The sequence below is a fragment of the Globicephala melas genome, chromosome 1 (assembly GCF_963455315.2).
Source record: "Globicephala melas chromosome 1, mGloMel1.2, whole genome shotgun sequence".
NCBI lineage: Eukaryota > Metazoa > Chordata > Mammalia > Artiodactyla > Delphinidae > Globicephala > Globicephala melas.
In genome coordinates, this window is record NC_083314.1 from 130,752,929 (window position 1) to 130,767,957 (window position 15,029).

Genomic DNA, 15,029 nt, shown 5'->3' on the forward strand with positions numbered 1-15,029 from the left:
TAGACCAACATGTGAATTTAAAATCTGTACCCTCCATGGCAGAAGGGAAAGAAAACTAATACATGTTATGCCTCCCTTTTCAAGAAAACATCTTAAGATTGCAAGTGAGTATGATTAAAAATTACCTGAAATATCATTTGCTGTGGTTGACTACTATTAGCAATCATGTTAGTTGACCCTAACCGTAGTGGTAAAGGCCATTATAAGCACTAAGCACTAAAGAAGGCATCTTTATAGACTTTATTCATCCCAGGCAGGCAAACATTTATTCCCAAAGGATGGGTGATTACAACTCCTTTAGAAAGGTTAGTCGAGATATTCCAGAAGCATCTCAAAAATGGTTCAGCATTTATTAATTACCTCGTTCATGGGAAATGCTGCAGGGAGAGCACATTTCTCTAAAGAAGATGCCAAGAAGCCAAGAACATCTTAGCTCCTAGTATGAGAGCCTTCATCTGCTCTTCACAGCTATTTTTAGAAAACAATTGCAGCATTTATCAAGTACTACAGAGAAAACACTGTAAATGTTGGAACTCAGAGGGCAGCAATTAGAGAAATTTAGTAGATGAGAATTGGAGAAGGAAGTACAACTTGTAGAAAAATACGAATTTGATTAATATAAATAAGGCATACCTGTATCTGAGGTGCCTAAATGATGAGATTATTTAAGACAATTTGATAATAAAATATAATGAAGCTTATGAGTTTTAATACCTTTTTAGACTATGATCTATGATGTTAGATTAATATTTCTTTTTGAAGCATTAGCAATGAAAAGGGTTTTTATTTTCCTAAAAAAAAGCAATTTTCTTGGTTTTCTTTCCATGAGTTTTTATGTTTTATATCATAAGAGATGACATTAAGATGTGTTTTTAAAAATCGCTATTAGTAAATTCGTATACTTCATATTGTTTTTAATTGTTTCAGGAGTAAGTCTGGATAATCTTTATGTTATTCTTTCCTTCTTTGAAAAATGATTGCAGGAAAACATCAAAAAGAAATGTGATCTCGTGCATTTTTACCATTTTGAAAAGCACAGAAACTGCAATATAGAATGAGCATAACTTTCCATGGCTAGAACGAGCTGCTTCAGGTTTATAGACTTCATAAAATGGTGACCATATGCAGCCTTCAGTTTAAGAAGTTTCTGATCTACTTAACGTGTATGGGCAGAGCACAGCTCTCTGTCCAACCTCACCAAAGCTTGAAATAAAATCCACTCACCACTGGTGATGGGGAAAGTGCAATGTTGCCTATTGATGCCTTCAGTTCATCTACAGTTGCAGCGTTCTTAAGAATGTCTTTAGCTTGCAATGGCTTAATCTTGATATTAAACTTCTTGTGTGATTCTTCTTCCTCTTCCGATTCGCTTGAAGAATAAAAGTGCTTTCCTTTGGTAGGTAGAACACAGTTAAAGATACATAACTCTTTTTTTCTACTGGGAGGCAATGATGAGTATAAGACATGAGTGACTGCACATAGAGGCAGCAGAAGTATCCTTAGATGGTAGAAAATCAAAGCAAAACAAACAAAAATCAAAGGGTAAAGAAGGAAAGAGTTAGAATTTATTCACCTTTCCTTGGAGCAGGATTAAGGATGGTGAATTTCAAGGAGCAATGGTTACAAAGTTGGCCATTTGTGTCTCACTCAGCACACACAGTGACAGGCGTGACAGGCCCACGGGAACTTCCTCTTACTGTGGAGACAGGAAGGCCTCTCTACTGATGATTTGTGATGATTTTTAACTGCTTCAGAGTGTGACCTGCTCTTACCAGAGATGGTTTGCAGGCAAAGCACAAGTCAGAGCTATTTTCCAGCCACCATTAGTGACGTTGTCACATAGGATTTCAGCAGACAACTCAGTACCCGCAATTTGTACAACTGTTTTTCAGCACAACTTTTCTCTTTCTCCTCACTCTCTCTTTTCTATGAATAGAGCAAGGCAAAATGCCTGCTTGTTAGTGACCAGGCTGTTCTCTGTGCTGTTTATTCATCTCTAATACAAGGGACAACAGGACTTGAGAAGCTTGGGTTTCGGCACCTTTTCAATACAAAATTTATCACCCTGCTGAGAGCAAATGAAAATGAAAATTAAAATATAAAGAAAGGATATAGCCGGGTTCCTCAGGTCTGATGCTGTAGCCTTCTTCATCCAGCTCAGGAGAGTTCTATAAAATACAAGTGCACATTAAGCAATTATTATCCTGACAATGATAAAGGAATTATTCATTTTCCTTCAAGGGTCTTCCAGTTAAGGGTATAGACTTGTCTCTTGTTTTGGAGGTGAGTGCTGGGCCCTATATGTTTAGATATTTACTCACGGATATTTGGAGACTCTTCCTATTGGGAAAATAAACTAGGAATCAACTGTCAATGAAAGAAAACATTCAAACAGAATTTATCATGCATTTCCTGTAAGCCAAAGACTATGCTGAGCAACATGGCAGGGATACAAAATGCAAATTATCTTTCGACTGTATTCTGGTAAGCAAAAGTTCAAAAAAATACGAAACACAAAACATCAGTGATAGGAGTTTGAAAGGAGAGGAAATTTGTGAAGTTTGGAAGAATTAGAGAGTCTGTGTGTGCCTTTCGGGCCAGATGGAGAGGAGAGGGGAGTCAGTGGTGAGGAAGAGCCTGTACCGAGACACCAAGGCAGGAATGGACAGTATGATTCCTGTAGGGAAAGGGAGAGGCAATGGTGACAATGACAGGACTGGAAAGGAAGCTGTATGGTGGGAGACCATGGAAAAGAAGACCATGGCTGGGGGCTGGGGAGCAACATGCTGGGGGAAGAGTCTAAACTTGATATGGCTACTGCAGCTTCTCAATTAAGGTAGGACACGCTGAAAGCAGAATCTTAAGGAAATATGCTTCAGGATATATTGGGGACAGAAGAAACTGGAGAAAGGAAAACTAATTTAAGATGCTTGCATCAATTCAGGTGAGATGTGCTAAGTAAATGACCAAGTTGTTCGTGGTGGGAAGGGAAGAATCAAGGACATTTGGAAGGACAATTTGTTAGTTCTTAGTAACAGACTGGTCATAGGAGGAAAAGAAGATGGAAGGTTCAAGAAGACTCCGAGATTGCTATCCTCAAATTCTGGGAGTACTCCTGGCTGAACTCATTCTAACAGAAGGCAAATAACATTTTTAGGAAAAAGACAGGAAAGATAAAAGATAGTTTGCATGACTGGGATTAGAATTATCATACTTTAGTTCCTATTATATGATAAGTACTGTGACCCACGCTTTATTTTACTGTCCCTTCATAACAATCATATGCAGAAAGAATTATCCCATTCACCAAGGAGGAAACTAAGAGGAATTAGACGCCATTTCTCAAGGAAACACACCCAGCAAATGGTAGACCTGGGCCTTGATCCCAGGTATTTTGAGGCTCAACTCTATGCCTGAGAGAGGAAAAGGGTGCAGAGTTCAAGGGCAGCCTCTTGTAGTTGAGGTCATAGGCCTGGAAGTAAAGAAGACAGAGCTGGAGAGAGAGATTTTGGAGTCACTGAAGCAAAAGACATACCATGACCATGGAGAGAGAAGAGGGCCTGAACGCCATGGAAAAGCTGCCATTTATTGGGCATTTATTGTCTCCCTCTGTCCTTTCAGTACTCAAAGCTACTTTTAAAATGCAAGTGTATTAAGGTTACTTTCCTGCTAAAAACCTGTCCCTGGCTTCTCAGTGCACTTAGAATAATAGTCAGCACCACTGTGCAGCCCACAAGGCCCTGCCTGATTCTCACAAGGCCTTCTTCCCACTATTAACGTTTATGATTTGATTGCTGCAAGCTCTTTCCCACTTCAGGGTCCTCATAAATGTCCTTCTCTCTGCCTGGAAGTCTCCTCCCTCAAATGTGCAGTCAGTTAAACTACTTAAACTTTAGGGCTTTGCCTGAAGGCCACATCCTTCCCTAGGCCTTCCCTGCCAAAAACACGATGATATAATCTATTAAGAATAAAACCTTTATTATTACTTAGAGAAAGTGGAGTCTAGTGTATAATTACAAACACAATTCCTGTGACCTGAGTATTTTTTAGGACCAAGCAAATTCGAGGGAAATTCTGCTTCATTTAAACACTTACATGTTGACAGGACAGCACTAGGGTTTAGAGTTTAGATGGGGTAGCAGAAGTACTTGATGAGTAATTTCGTATTTTAATTATCATGCTTCTTGTTTGCTTAGAGTATCCCATTCCTGTATATTAAAGAATTCTACAAAACATAACAAAAATCTTTCTGGGTGAAAAAGTGTTAATTTTGAGAAACGAAATCATCCTTCCTTAATATCTTTAGTAACTTCCTTTATAACATTATTTGTGAACAATTTGGATGTAGGATAACATAGGGGCTATCATAGATCTAGGGAATTAAACTGCTAAAAATATCAAAAGATCTCAATTCTGGGAAACAAATATAAGAGAGGACCAGGTAATGAGGTTGACAGAATGACATGTTTTGGACTGCACGAGTGGCATGAAGAATTTAACCTTTCTGAGCTTCAGTTTTCTTTTCTCTAAAATGCAGATAATGTAGTATTTACCTTCTAAGGTGGTAAGAATTCAGTAGCATATAATATTATAAATGGTGGCTGTTATTATAAAAATAAAATTCTTCTTATTAACAAATGTGCAAAAGCATTAACATCAATCTTAATTCTTATGAAAGGGGAGGCTGGGCCAGACAGTCACCTAAGGTATAAGTACAAAGGCATTCTGTAGGGATTGTGAATTTGGGCACTTACTATGCAATAGAAATGATTTTGGATGTGAATATGGTCTACACGTTTTCTATGAATCTAAGAGCCATTGTGTCCATTTTGTTGTGGTTGGTGAAGTGTGTGGTGATGAGGTTAATTGATTTCTGGGGGAATTATGAGGAGAATTTAGGTCTCAGCTGGGATTCACCTTCGCTCCTTGAGAAGCAACAAGTGATTGTCATTTGACCTAAGAAAAATCTGTACCATGAGGCTATAATAATTATCATGAGCTATGGTATGAAGGTTTGTATTCTCCCCAAACTTATATGTTGAAATCCAAACCCCAAGGTGATGGTATTAGGAGGTGGGGCCTTTGGAGGTGATTAGGTCACGAGGCAGGAGTCCTCATGGTTGGGGTTAGTGACCTTATGAAAAAGACCCCAGTGAGGTTACAGCTAGAAGGTGCCTTCTATGAACCAGAAAGTGGGCACTCAACCAGACACCAAATCTGCTGGTACCATGATCTTGGACTTCCAGGCTCCAGAACTGTTAGAATTAAATATCTGTTGTTTACAAGCCATTCAATTTTTAGTATTTTTGTTAGAGCCGCCCGAATGGACTAGGACATTATGAAATCAAGGCCCAATACTGAAAGCCGCTTAGAAATATAACCAGGACTGAAACATCTGGAGTTAATATTTTAAAAAGCATTTTTTGAACACATATTACAGGCTAGGCAGCCTACTGAAATATTCTGCAAATAATTAGCTCAATGAATCCTCGCGACAGTGCTATAAAATAACTACTGACTTCATTTTTGCTGGCCAGCAAATAACCAAAGCCACACATAGGTGATATATGGAGGGGCCAGGACTTGAACCCAGGTCTAATAGACTCTAGTGCTCTTAACTGCTACCTGTGCCGGCATGCTAACTGTGCCGGCACTTCCTAATGAGGTGTTTCACTTATTTCTGTGTCCTATTTTAAATACAAGAATGCCTCGACTCGTTTTCACATTCTGAAATATTTATAAAGACAAACAATCTTCTGATACTCACGTATCTTTCCCAATCAATTTCCGCATAAAATCCATTTGGTGCCCCATTGCTTTTCTTCTGTAATAAATTTGAAAATACGTTTAGAAGAGAAACAATTGAATGAAAAAAAAAAGAAACAAAGAACACTTCACTCTTATCTGTATTTAGCAAGAGCTATCCAAACCCAACACTAGAAAGACAAATTAGAGCAGCCTATTAAGCAGCCACATTGGTGTAACTGAATGGTAAACTGAGCTGCTGTGACACTGCATAAAAGAACTTACACACTTATTCCACAAAAGATTGTAGGATACCTAAGCATAGAGATATTAACAACTAGCTGTTCAAATTTTATTCAATTACTAGAGAGTCAGCAGCACCTACGTTATAATTTAATCCTCTATACCTTAGGGGATATACCCAGATGTATATACACATTTAAATGGAAATATTTTGACTTCTACATTACTCTCATATACAATTAGTTCCAACAGATCCAAAGAGTATTCATCCAAGCCATTAACTAGTCTTCTTTTAACTTTTCTGACACTGACTCAACTTTTTCCTAACTACCCACTTGACAGAATATAAAGGAAATCAGCTCCAAATTAGTTAATTCAGCCTGTAAGTTTTAAAAATAGTGCTGATATTCTTTCAAGTGGCTTTTCTTACCAAATTATTAATATAGAATTTGAGGATTAAGAGTGGATTTCTATCATCCATGCATCCTAAGCCTCCATGAGCACACATCATTACAAGTGACTGGGTATCAGCATTGTCCTCTCAGTGTTGTCTTAAAGTTCTATTTTGGTCCCTAGTACAACCATGGCATGTATGGCCATAAGAACTTGAGCAAGGATGTGGCATCATCCAAATTGAAATTCCTGGGATTCTCTACTTCTTGTGAGCAAAGGACAAAAACGCAAATGAGGTTGGTAATGGACAGTCCATTCAACAACATTCCTGTAGTTGGCACATGGAGCAACAGTATGTCACAGAGCACTCGCAGATCTCACAACAACACGCATCAGATGCTGACGTGACACACGGGGCTTGAGGACAGGACACGTAATTTCGCAGTCACAAATGAAGGCCAGTTGAAATAAAATGTGAACAGCTGACACTTAATTTGACAAATAGGCAGGAGAAGAAAGCTTTGCATCTATGCATATAGGATCACTAGAAAACCAAATCAGAGGTAACCTAGTAACCATCATCACTGAGTAATACTGCGTGTTGAGTGGGCACTCTAAGAACTAGCAGTAGTTTAGTAAGGGTGAAGTGCCTAGGGAATAATGTGTTCATTATCTTCCTCTCTCTTCCTGTACACTAACACTGCACTGGAATTTACAAATGCAGCAACTCTGCCCCACATCCACCAACCAGCGCCCCAGAATACAGGGCTGGTACCCCTCTTCGTCTGTGTCTTGCTCCTGACAAAGATAATGTACTTCGTCAGACTACATCATTTTAACCTTCTCACAGAATTGCCTTCATTGAAATAGTGCTTCAATGACATTCTTTCTTCTTTGAACAAAGGTTGCTTTAAAAACCTGCCACATCAACTCTGCACCTGTATGAGCTATGAAGCTGCTTTTGAGGACATGGTCCATTAAATAATGTGCCGTCTAATAATAAAAAAATATCTCTCTCATAGTGAATGGACATGGTTCCTATTTTCTTTTCTTCATATTTGCTTTCTTTTAAAATTTCTACTTTACCAATCTGTTTGCATATGTCTTCTTTGCAAAATTCTCCAAATCCTTCTTAGATAGTATGTATAATAAATTCAAAATACAAATGTAATGTACAATAATGTGAAATCAAATAAACTAAGCTGATCTCAAAGAACTAAACTGATGAATTTTGTGATCAGTATAGTACTATTAATAGACCTTTCAGTTATCAAACAATTCTTCAATACAAAGAATCGTTATCTGAAAACTAAAGAGATTAGATAAACTACTGAGTTCAAAATTTTCAAAGTTCTACAGTTGTTTGCTTCCATGATAAGCTCATCTCCATAATCAAAGCCTTTCAAAACCAAGATAGTTGATATGTTCAGCTAAACAAAAACAAAATAAATATATGTGTGTGTATGTTTCTTTCCTGACAACATATACCCGACATTATGACTAAAAAAGTTCCTCGATTTTTTGAATTTTCTAGATCTGGGCTCAGTGAAAATTTCCCAGTTTCCATGGAAACCAATGGAAGATTGAGATAAAGAGAAAGCAAAGCCTATAAAAAGAAATTTTCCTTTAAAATAGGAACATTTTAAACATAAGTACTAAACACAAACAACAAATCATAAAAATACATTCTTTGGGGCAGACATTCAAAACATATGCAAACATACACACACACACACACACACAGAGATTCATTAGAGAAATTGGCAATTTGGCCTCATTCATACTAGTGAATTCTTACAAATATATTTGGTTTTGCAAGTGGATATTATCAAGTTAAAGCTAATCCAGAACCTGGCTGAAATTCTTCTGGTCAAACTCCAAGGAAGAAACAATTCTCCTGGTTTAACCATTTAAGCAGCTCATAGTGGTAATATGGAGGTAATGGCTCTATTGATTTTCAATTGGAAAACAGTGAAAAAGCAAGGAAGTATGTAAGTTAAGTGGGGAAATATTATTTAAAAACTAAGCTTACTATTTAAAGCAATGTTGGCTATTCATCAACATATAAACAGTGATTTTTCTCTTGGAGTATAATTATTTATTCTTTTAATTCTTTTCTGTATTTTCTAAAATTCCACAATTAGCATAAATAACTTCTACAACTTGAATATATGACTGTTATTCAAAGATAATTGAGGCTTACAGCAATGTTGATCATGTTTTAATAGGTATTTTACTTTGGTCAGGTTTATTATCTGCTCTCAGATAATATCATGGTTTAAATCAATAAACATAGTAACAATTGTGTTCAATTACACATACATCAAAGTTCTTAATTTCCTTCGTGAATGCTCTTCTTTTCCAAGGTCAGATCATGGCCACATAGCTTTCCTTGGTGAGAAGTATTAAAGGCACATGATACACTGCCTAAATATAATCTTTTTGCCATTGAGACAGACTTGACTCACTTTGTATAGAACAGCACTATCCAATAGAACTGTCTGTGAAGAAGTAAATGTGCTGTATGTGTGCTGTCCAATATGGTAGCCACTAGCCACAAGTAGCTGTGGAGTACTTGAAATGTGAGAAATGTGACTGAGGAACTGAATTTTATTTTTGAATTAAAAAATTATTTATTTACTTAATTAAAGTATAGTTGATTTATAATGTTTCAGGTGCATAGCAAAGTGATTCTGTTTTTTGTATATATATATATATATATATATTCTTTTTCAGATTGTCTTCCATTATATGCTATTACAAGACAATGAATATAGTTCCCTGTGCTCTACAGTAGGCCCTTGTTGTTTATCTAGTTTTATATATAGTAGTGTGTATCTTTTAATCCCGAATTCCCAGTTTATCCCCCCCCCTTTCCTTTGGTAACCGTAACTTTATTTTCTATGTCTGTCAGTCTATTTCTGTTTTGTAAATAGGATTTGTATCATTATTATTTTTTTTAGATTCCACATATAACTGATATCATATTATATGATATTTGTCTTTCTCTGTCTGGCTTACTTCACTTAGTACGATAATCTCTAGGTCCATCCATGTTGCTGCAAATGGCATTATTTCATTCTTTTTTATAGTTGAGTAATATTCCATGGTGGAATATTCCATGGTGGAATTCCAAGATGTGGTGTATATATGCACCACACCTTTATCCATTCAGCTGTCGATGGACATTTAGTGAGCATTGAATTTTAAACAGCCACATGTGGCCGCCGTGTTGGACAACACAGTTATAGTTGTTGCATAGTCTGGGACAGGATCAGCATCCCAAGTCCATTGTCAAGTACATTAGATCCCACAGGCCAAGGTCCTGCCAAATTCCTGATGTTACTGACGTGGTGCTTATCCTAATAAACAACTACTCAATTTGTATGGTGGTGTTTATATTACAGCCAAGGCTTTCTTAGAGATAGCATATTCTTTTTAAAATTGGAATCCCTATCCTTTGTGTAAGACATAGGAATCACACGTCTCTTATGCCTGATCACTTTTTAAAAGTATATTTGGATGTCAACATATAGAGTCTATTTGGTTGATTTAAAAATTGGCCCTGGGTATTCAGGAAGTAATTGGGAAATATTATCTGAGAAAGAGTCTTAAGTGCTACTGTTGTTTTCTTCAAATTTCAAATTGGGATTTTACTCACTGTTTCTACAACCCCTTGGATATCTTAAACTAAAATCTGTTTCCTTACCGAAACTTTTTTTCCTCCTTCACGTGCGCACTCTGCTTTGCTATTGTAGGGTGGTTCATGTGGGCTGGGCTGCTGCAATTGATTGTTTTCATGTAGAAAAAAGTTGTTAAAGGATCTGTTTGTTCTTCAAGACACATATAAAGAATCACATGGAGTCAGCAAGCATACCATAGAAGAAATAATGTCTAGGCCAAATTGTAGGGCCTACCAATCTTGGCAGGGTTCTTGAAGCAAAGAGTGGACTTTGGGGCCCATAATGAGGCTCTATTCAGCAGGCCGGTGTGGCTAGGCCAGGAGAAGAAGGGAAGGAGGAAGAGGCACCCCAGGCACTAGGGATGACGTGGATCGAGTCCTCACTCAGCCGGCACTTAATTTACAGGTAGAGAACAGACACTGGGACACACCAAAGAGACTTAATAAAAATGGTTGCATTTTTAATGGACGTCTGAAAAGGCTAGCTCCATCATATATTCCCCTGGATCAAAGCCTTCCTGGGAGACATCAATACACACAGCACACACAGTTGACAGCTCCAAATCCGGACCCTTTCTTGCACACGTGTTCAGGATGAGCAGAGATCTCCTCACAGCAACGGCCGTGACCCCCAGTGACCCCAGTCTAGGTGTGGATGGAAATCTGAACTGCTTAGGAAAAACTTAGAGTGTATCCTGCACAAAACAGAGTTTGTCTCTGGGTTAGACTGCATCATCACACACAGTTGCCTGAAGCTTCAGACATCGAGACAGACAGCTCGGCCGAGGGTAGGCATTTTCAGCCAGTGGGGAGCAAGGTAAGCCCATCTTGATACGTGCAGCCTGGCCACAGAGGCTCTGTAGATAAAACCTCAAAAGCAGTGTCACCAGAGATGGGCTTCACTGGATTTTTGAGAAACTGAATTTAAATAGTTAAATCTGTCGTGTGGCCCCTGCATTGACAAAGTCGTCTATAAGCATTAAATGGGCACACCACAACCTGTAGTTTGTAGAACCACATTAGTGAAACCATAAATTTCCACTTCAGATATTCAAAAAGCAATAATTTGAAAGCTAACTCAGCCACATAAACGTGGACTGGCTCCACAGACACGAGGTCTTAAAGAAATCAGTCTGAGTTTGAAAGAAAATCAGGTTGAGATTTCCAGGGACTGAATGCGAACAGAAACTTGGACCCCTACAGCACTGGTCTCATAAGACGTTCTCAAAATTTGGTGACCATAGTATGTGGAGAAAACTTAAGGTACATTTCCAAATAGTAAAATTAGCAGCTGGCCAATAATTTCCAGTTACCTAGGAAGCTGTACACCCTGTTTCTGAGAACCTGCATTTATTTCGAATGCAGCCTGTTTTCCAAACAGGTCTGTGTTATTTCCTGAGAAATCGAAATTAAATAATTCTTCCTTCCTAAAATCATGACCATTCATGGCATTTCCAATTAAGGAACAAAGAAGGCACATCTGCTGATAAATAACTTGATGTGACTGAGAATGGTGACAGTGAAGGAGGATCGGGGAACTCAGGGATGAAGCCCTGACTTAGGGTGGGCAAGTCCGCAGAATCATGGCTGGGCTTATTGACTCAGCACATACTCAGAGTTGCCTGCTACACGCCCGCCAGGACTGTGCCAAGCACTGGGATGCATGTTCTGCTCGAGATTTAAACTCGTGGTCCCTAGAAGACCAGAGAACTCTGAGATAGCAGTGGGGCCTTGGGAGACAATGAACAGCAGGGAGGGAGGAGCTTTAGAGAAAGGAAAAAGGACAAGACTGAGGGTGCCACAGGGAGAGAAGCAAGAAACAGCAAACCAGCCTGGAAGCAGCAGGGAGGGAAAGCAGAGACTATCTCACAGAGCCTTGCAAGGGTCAGAATGAAGGGAACAAGAGAACTCAGGGAGGGGACCAAGACAGAAGCAAAGAGAAGACACAGAAGCAGAGAGTACCTGAGACAGAGTTAACGAGAGGGCTCTGAGCCAGAAGCAAGAGGTGAGGAGAAGCTGAGTCTTCTGGGTCTTTTTTTTCCCCTGCTGAATAGAGCCTTGATTATAGTGTTACCCAATGTCTGATAAATTTCAGTCTACTTTCTTAACATTTCATGGCGAGAACTACATGAATGCAAAAGGCGTCCCAAAGCTAAGAACCTTGAGTCAAATATGGGAGAAAAACTCCTACCATAGCTACAATTAACACCCCAATTTAGGTCTAATATTATAAAGGGTGATTTTTCAAGAAAATATTTTTAACTATCTGGTTTATTTTCATTCCCACTTCAGCCCAATGAGCCTAATGCGAGTCCCTTTTTTTTTTTTTTTCCTTCAGTAACAGCTGTTCTTTTGAACCTTCTGAATAGGCGTCTGATTTAGATTTGAAGGAAGTCATTTTAGAAGCTGGTGCAGACTCGCATAAGCACAACTCAGATAAATCCAAGCCCATGCACCACAGATTTCTTTAAAAAGCAAGAAATCTGGTGACCAGCAAGGAATCAGAGTTACTGTTGAATCTAAACCCAGTGGACACATTTTCCTCCTCCAGGCTGTAAATTCAGGCATAAATGGTTTCCAGACTATTCCCTACTAATGAATTTAACATAGAAAATGTATCTGCAGCTCAACTACGAAAGAGGAAGAGCTTCTTTCAATTTTATTGGATCTCAGATCCATTATGACTTTGTGGCCTCTGCTGGAGAAAAACATTCTCATATAAGGAGCTCTTATATCATTAAATAGGAAACGAAATAACAGTTGATGGTAGCAGCCCCTGCAGGAACTGTCTGGCTTCTGACCCACCATATTGATGACTGGTTTGCTTGCCTACTCTGGGGCAGGGTTTTTGGTGAATGCAATAAATAAGTTTAACTTGACCAAGACTGCATTTATGTCCCATGCAATGACTACAAAATTTACAACAAAAAAAGTTGTAATTGAAAAGTCATTTAAGCTAATTTTTTTCCCCTTGCAGGAAAAAAAAAAAGAAGAAGAAATGGGGCTTTAAGAAATTTAAACTAGCATAGGTTGAAGTGCAAACCTACTAATAATGGTCATTTAAATACTTACAATTCCATCTCTATCTGGTGAACCTCTGTAACAAAAAGAAATTGGTAGCTATTAGGAAAATGAATCATTCTTGCTACATAGTCTCAAGTATGACAATAAGAATCATTAACCACCTTTCTCCCCCCTCTCACGAGTTCCAACCCCAGTAAACCTGGCTAATGAAAGCCAAATCAAAATGGATTGGTTGAGTGATATTTGAGTGTGGGGTGTGTGTATGTGTGCGTGGGAGGGAGAGTCTCATTAAAAACTGAAATCCAAAAGGCACAAGTTGCTGGTGCAGTGTCTTGAGAGGAGAATTCATTAAGAGCTGTCCCACTCAGCAGCCTTCTATTTAAAACTACCACCAGGAATGCAAACCCATTTGTTCTCTCTCATCTTCTCCCCATAAGTGGTCTTGAATTTCCCCCTATAAGAAGGAACTTCTTATACTTATAAGAAGAACTTATAAAACTACAAAGTAGTTTTCAACTTACTTTAAGAATCTATATTTTCTTCCATATTTCTAGAGTTACTGCTCCTTTGATTACAGAACAGGAAATGGAGGGCAATTTTGCTAAATGGCTTGCTTTGATGACTAAAGTCCAGGGTATTTAATCCATGGTGAAGCTAGGCTGCAGTGCTTAAGAATAAGGGCTTTAGAGTAGGATGAAGCCAGGTGTCCGGACTCTACCACTTATTAGCTCTCTGACCTCGAACATATTGAGTATTACTTAGTTCTCTAAGCCAGCTTAAATATGATAAGGTATATAAAGAACTTATAATGGTTCCCGACACATACTAAGTATTCAAAAATGTTTGTTTGTTTGTTACAGGTTTTTTCCTCTTCCGTGATGTCTCTACCCTAGGAACACAAAACTGTTCACTTGCAGCCATGTTAGACTTTATAGCCATAGAGGAAGGGTATTATTATTGTTACTTTGGAAAACTGAGCTGGAGGAATCGGAGAAAGAGAGAAGAAAAAGAGTAGTCACTTTATAACTTCTTATATTAATTAATTCTGTAAGGAGCTAGAAAAATATTATTCTATTAACATGGAGACCAGAATTATGCTTAGATGGGGACCTGCATTGTTTGGAAGAAAACCTTAGTAAGTGCCTGGGTGGACTATGAAATCTTGAAGAGTTTGGTGTGGTTGGAACTGTTCCTTAGCAGGTGGGACCAAGTGACAAAATTGTTTATTGCTTCATAGGGTGGGACAGAGGAGAGAGAGAGAAATGCAGAGTTGGTGGGACATCTTCTTGGCTTCAAGATGTGATTCCCTTTCCCCACCAACACCCCCTTCAAAATTAGCAGAATATTCTACTTGTATTACAAAACACTTGATGGGAGAGCATCATTTTCCATAATCATTTCTGTGTCCATGTGGATACAGGGATGAATCAGTGATACAGGGGCTAGAAGCAGAGAGGACCCTGATATTGAAAGACCATGGGAGTTGACAGAAATCTTAGGATCTTTGGACATTCGCTGGCTATGGGAAAAAGTTGGTTCAAAGAAATTTCATCTAAGATAGAAAGATAGGAAGAGCCTTAGCCAATAAAAGTTATATATAATTCATTGAACAACTATTGAGTGCTTATAATAGGCCAGGCACTAGGCTAGGGTCAGGAGATAAAATAATGAAGAAGACATGCTCATCATAGAGAGAATGAGACAGGCAAGTAAATCCAGTGGGTTATTATGGCCGTAGTAAACCCAGTTGGTAGGAAAGTACAGAGGAAAGGTACCAACCCATATTCATCAAAGTCAATTTTCCCTAGATTTGTACACTTCAAAAAATGAGCATTTCTTACTAGGATTTCAGCCTCTGCCAAAGGAACTGATAGAGAGGAGATTGCATCAAATTTTGCATAGGACACATCCAGAGGCACTGATCCTCGTGGGGTTGTCTTTC

At 38.4% G+C, this 15,029-nt stretch overlaps 1 protein-coding gene across 26 annotated transcripts in view; it reads right to left on the bottom strand.

Moving 5' to 3' along the window:
• The window catches only part of SGIP1 (SH3GL interacting endocytic adaptor 1), a 214,722-nt gene that overhangs the window by 101,060 nt on the left and 98,633 nt on the right, over positions 1 to 15,029 (bottom strand). For 9 of the 26 annotated variants that reach the window (XM_060304507.2, XM_060304506.1, XM_060304508.1 and 6 more), the window contains 6 exons: positions 13,136 to 13,160; positions 12,026 to 12,109; positions 10,091 to 10,162; positions 5,768 to 5,824; positions 2,114 to 2,168; positions 1,225 to 1,400 (listed from right to left, as the gene is read on the bottom strand). In XM_060304507.2, coding sequence (XP_060160490.1) covers positions 1,225 to 1,400; positions 2,114 to 2,168; positions 5,768 to 5,824; positions 10,091 to 10,162; positions 12,026 to 12,109; positions 13,136 to 13,160 — 469 coding nt within the window. The remainder of the gene's footprint in view (positions 1 to 1,224; positions 1,401 to 2,113; positions 2,169 to 5,767; positions 5,825 to 10,090; positions 10,163 to 12,025; positions 12,110 to 13,135; positions 13,161 to 15,029) is intronic. The other 17 variants (XM_060304561.1, XM_060304557.1, XM_060304550.1 and 14 more) reach the window with 5 other exon arrangements.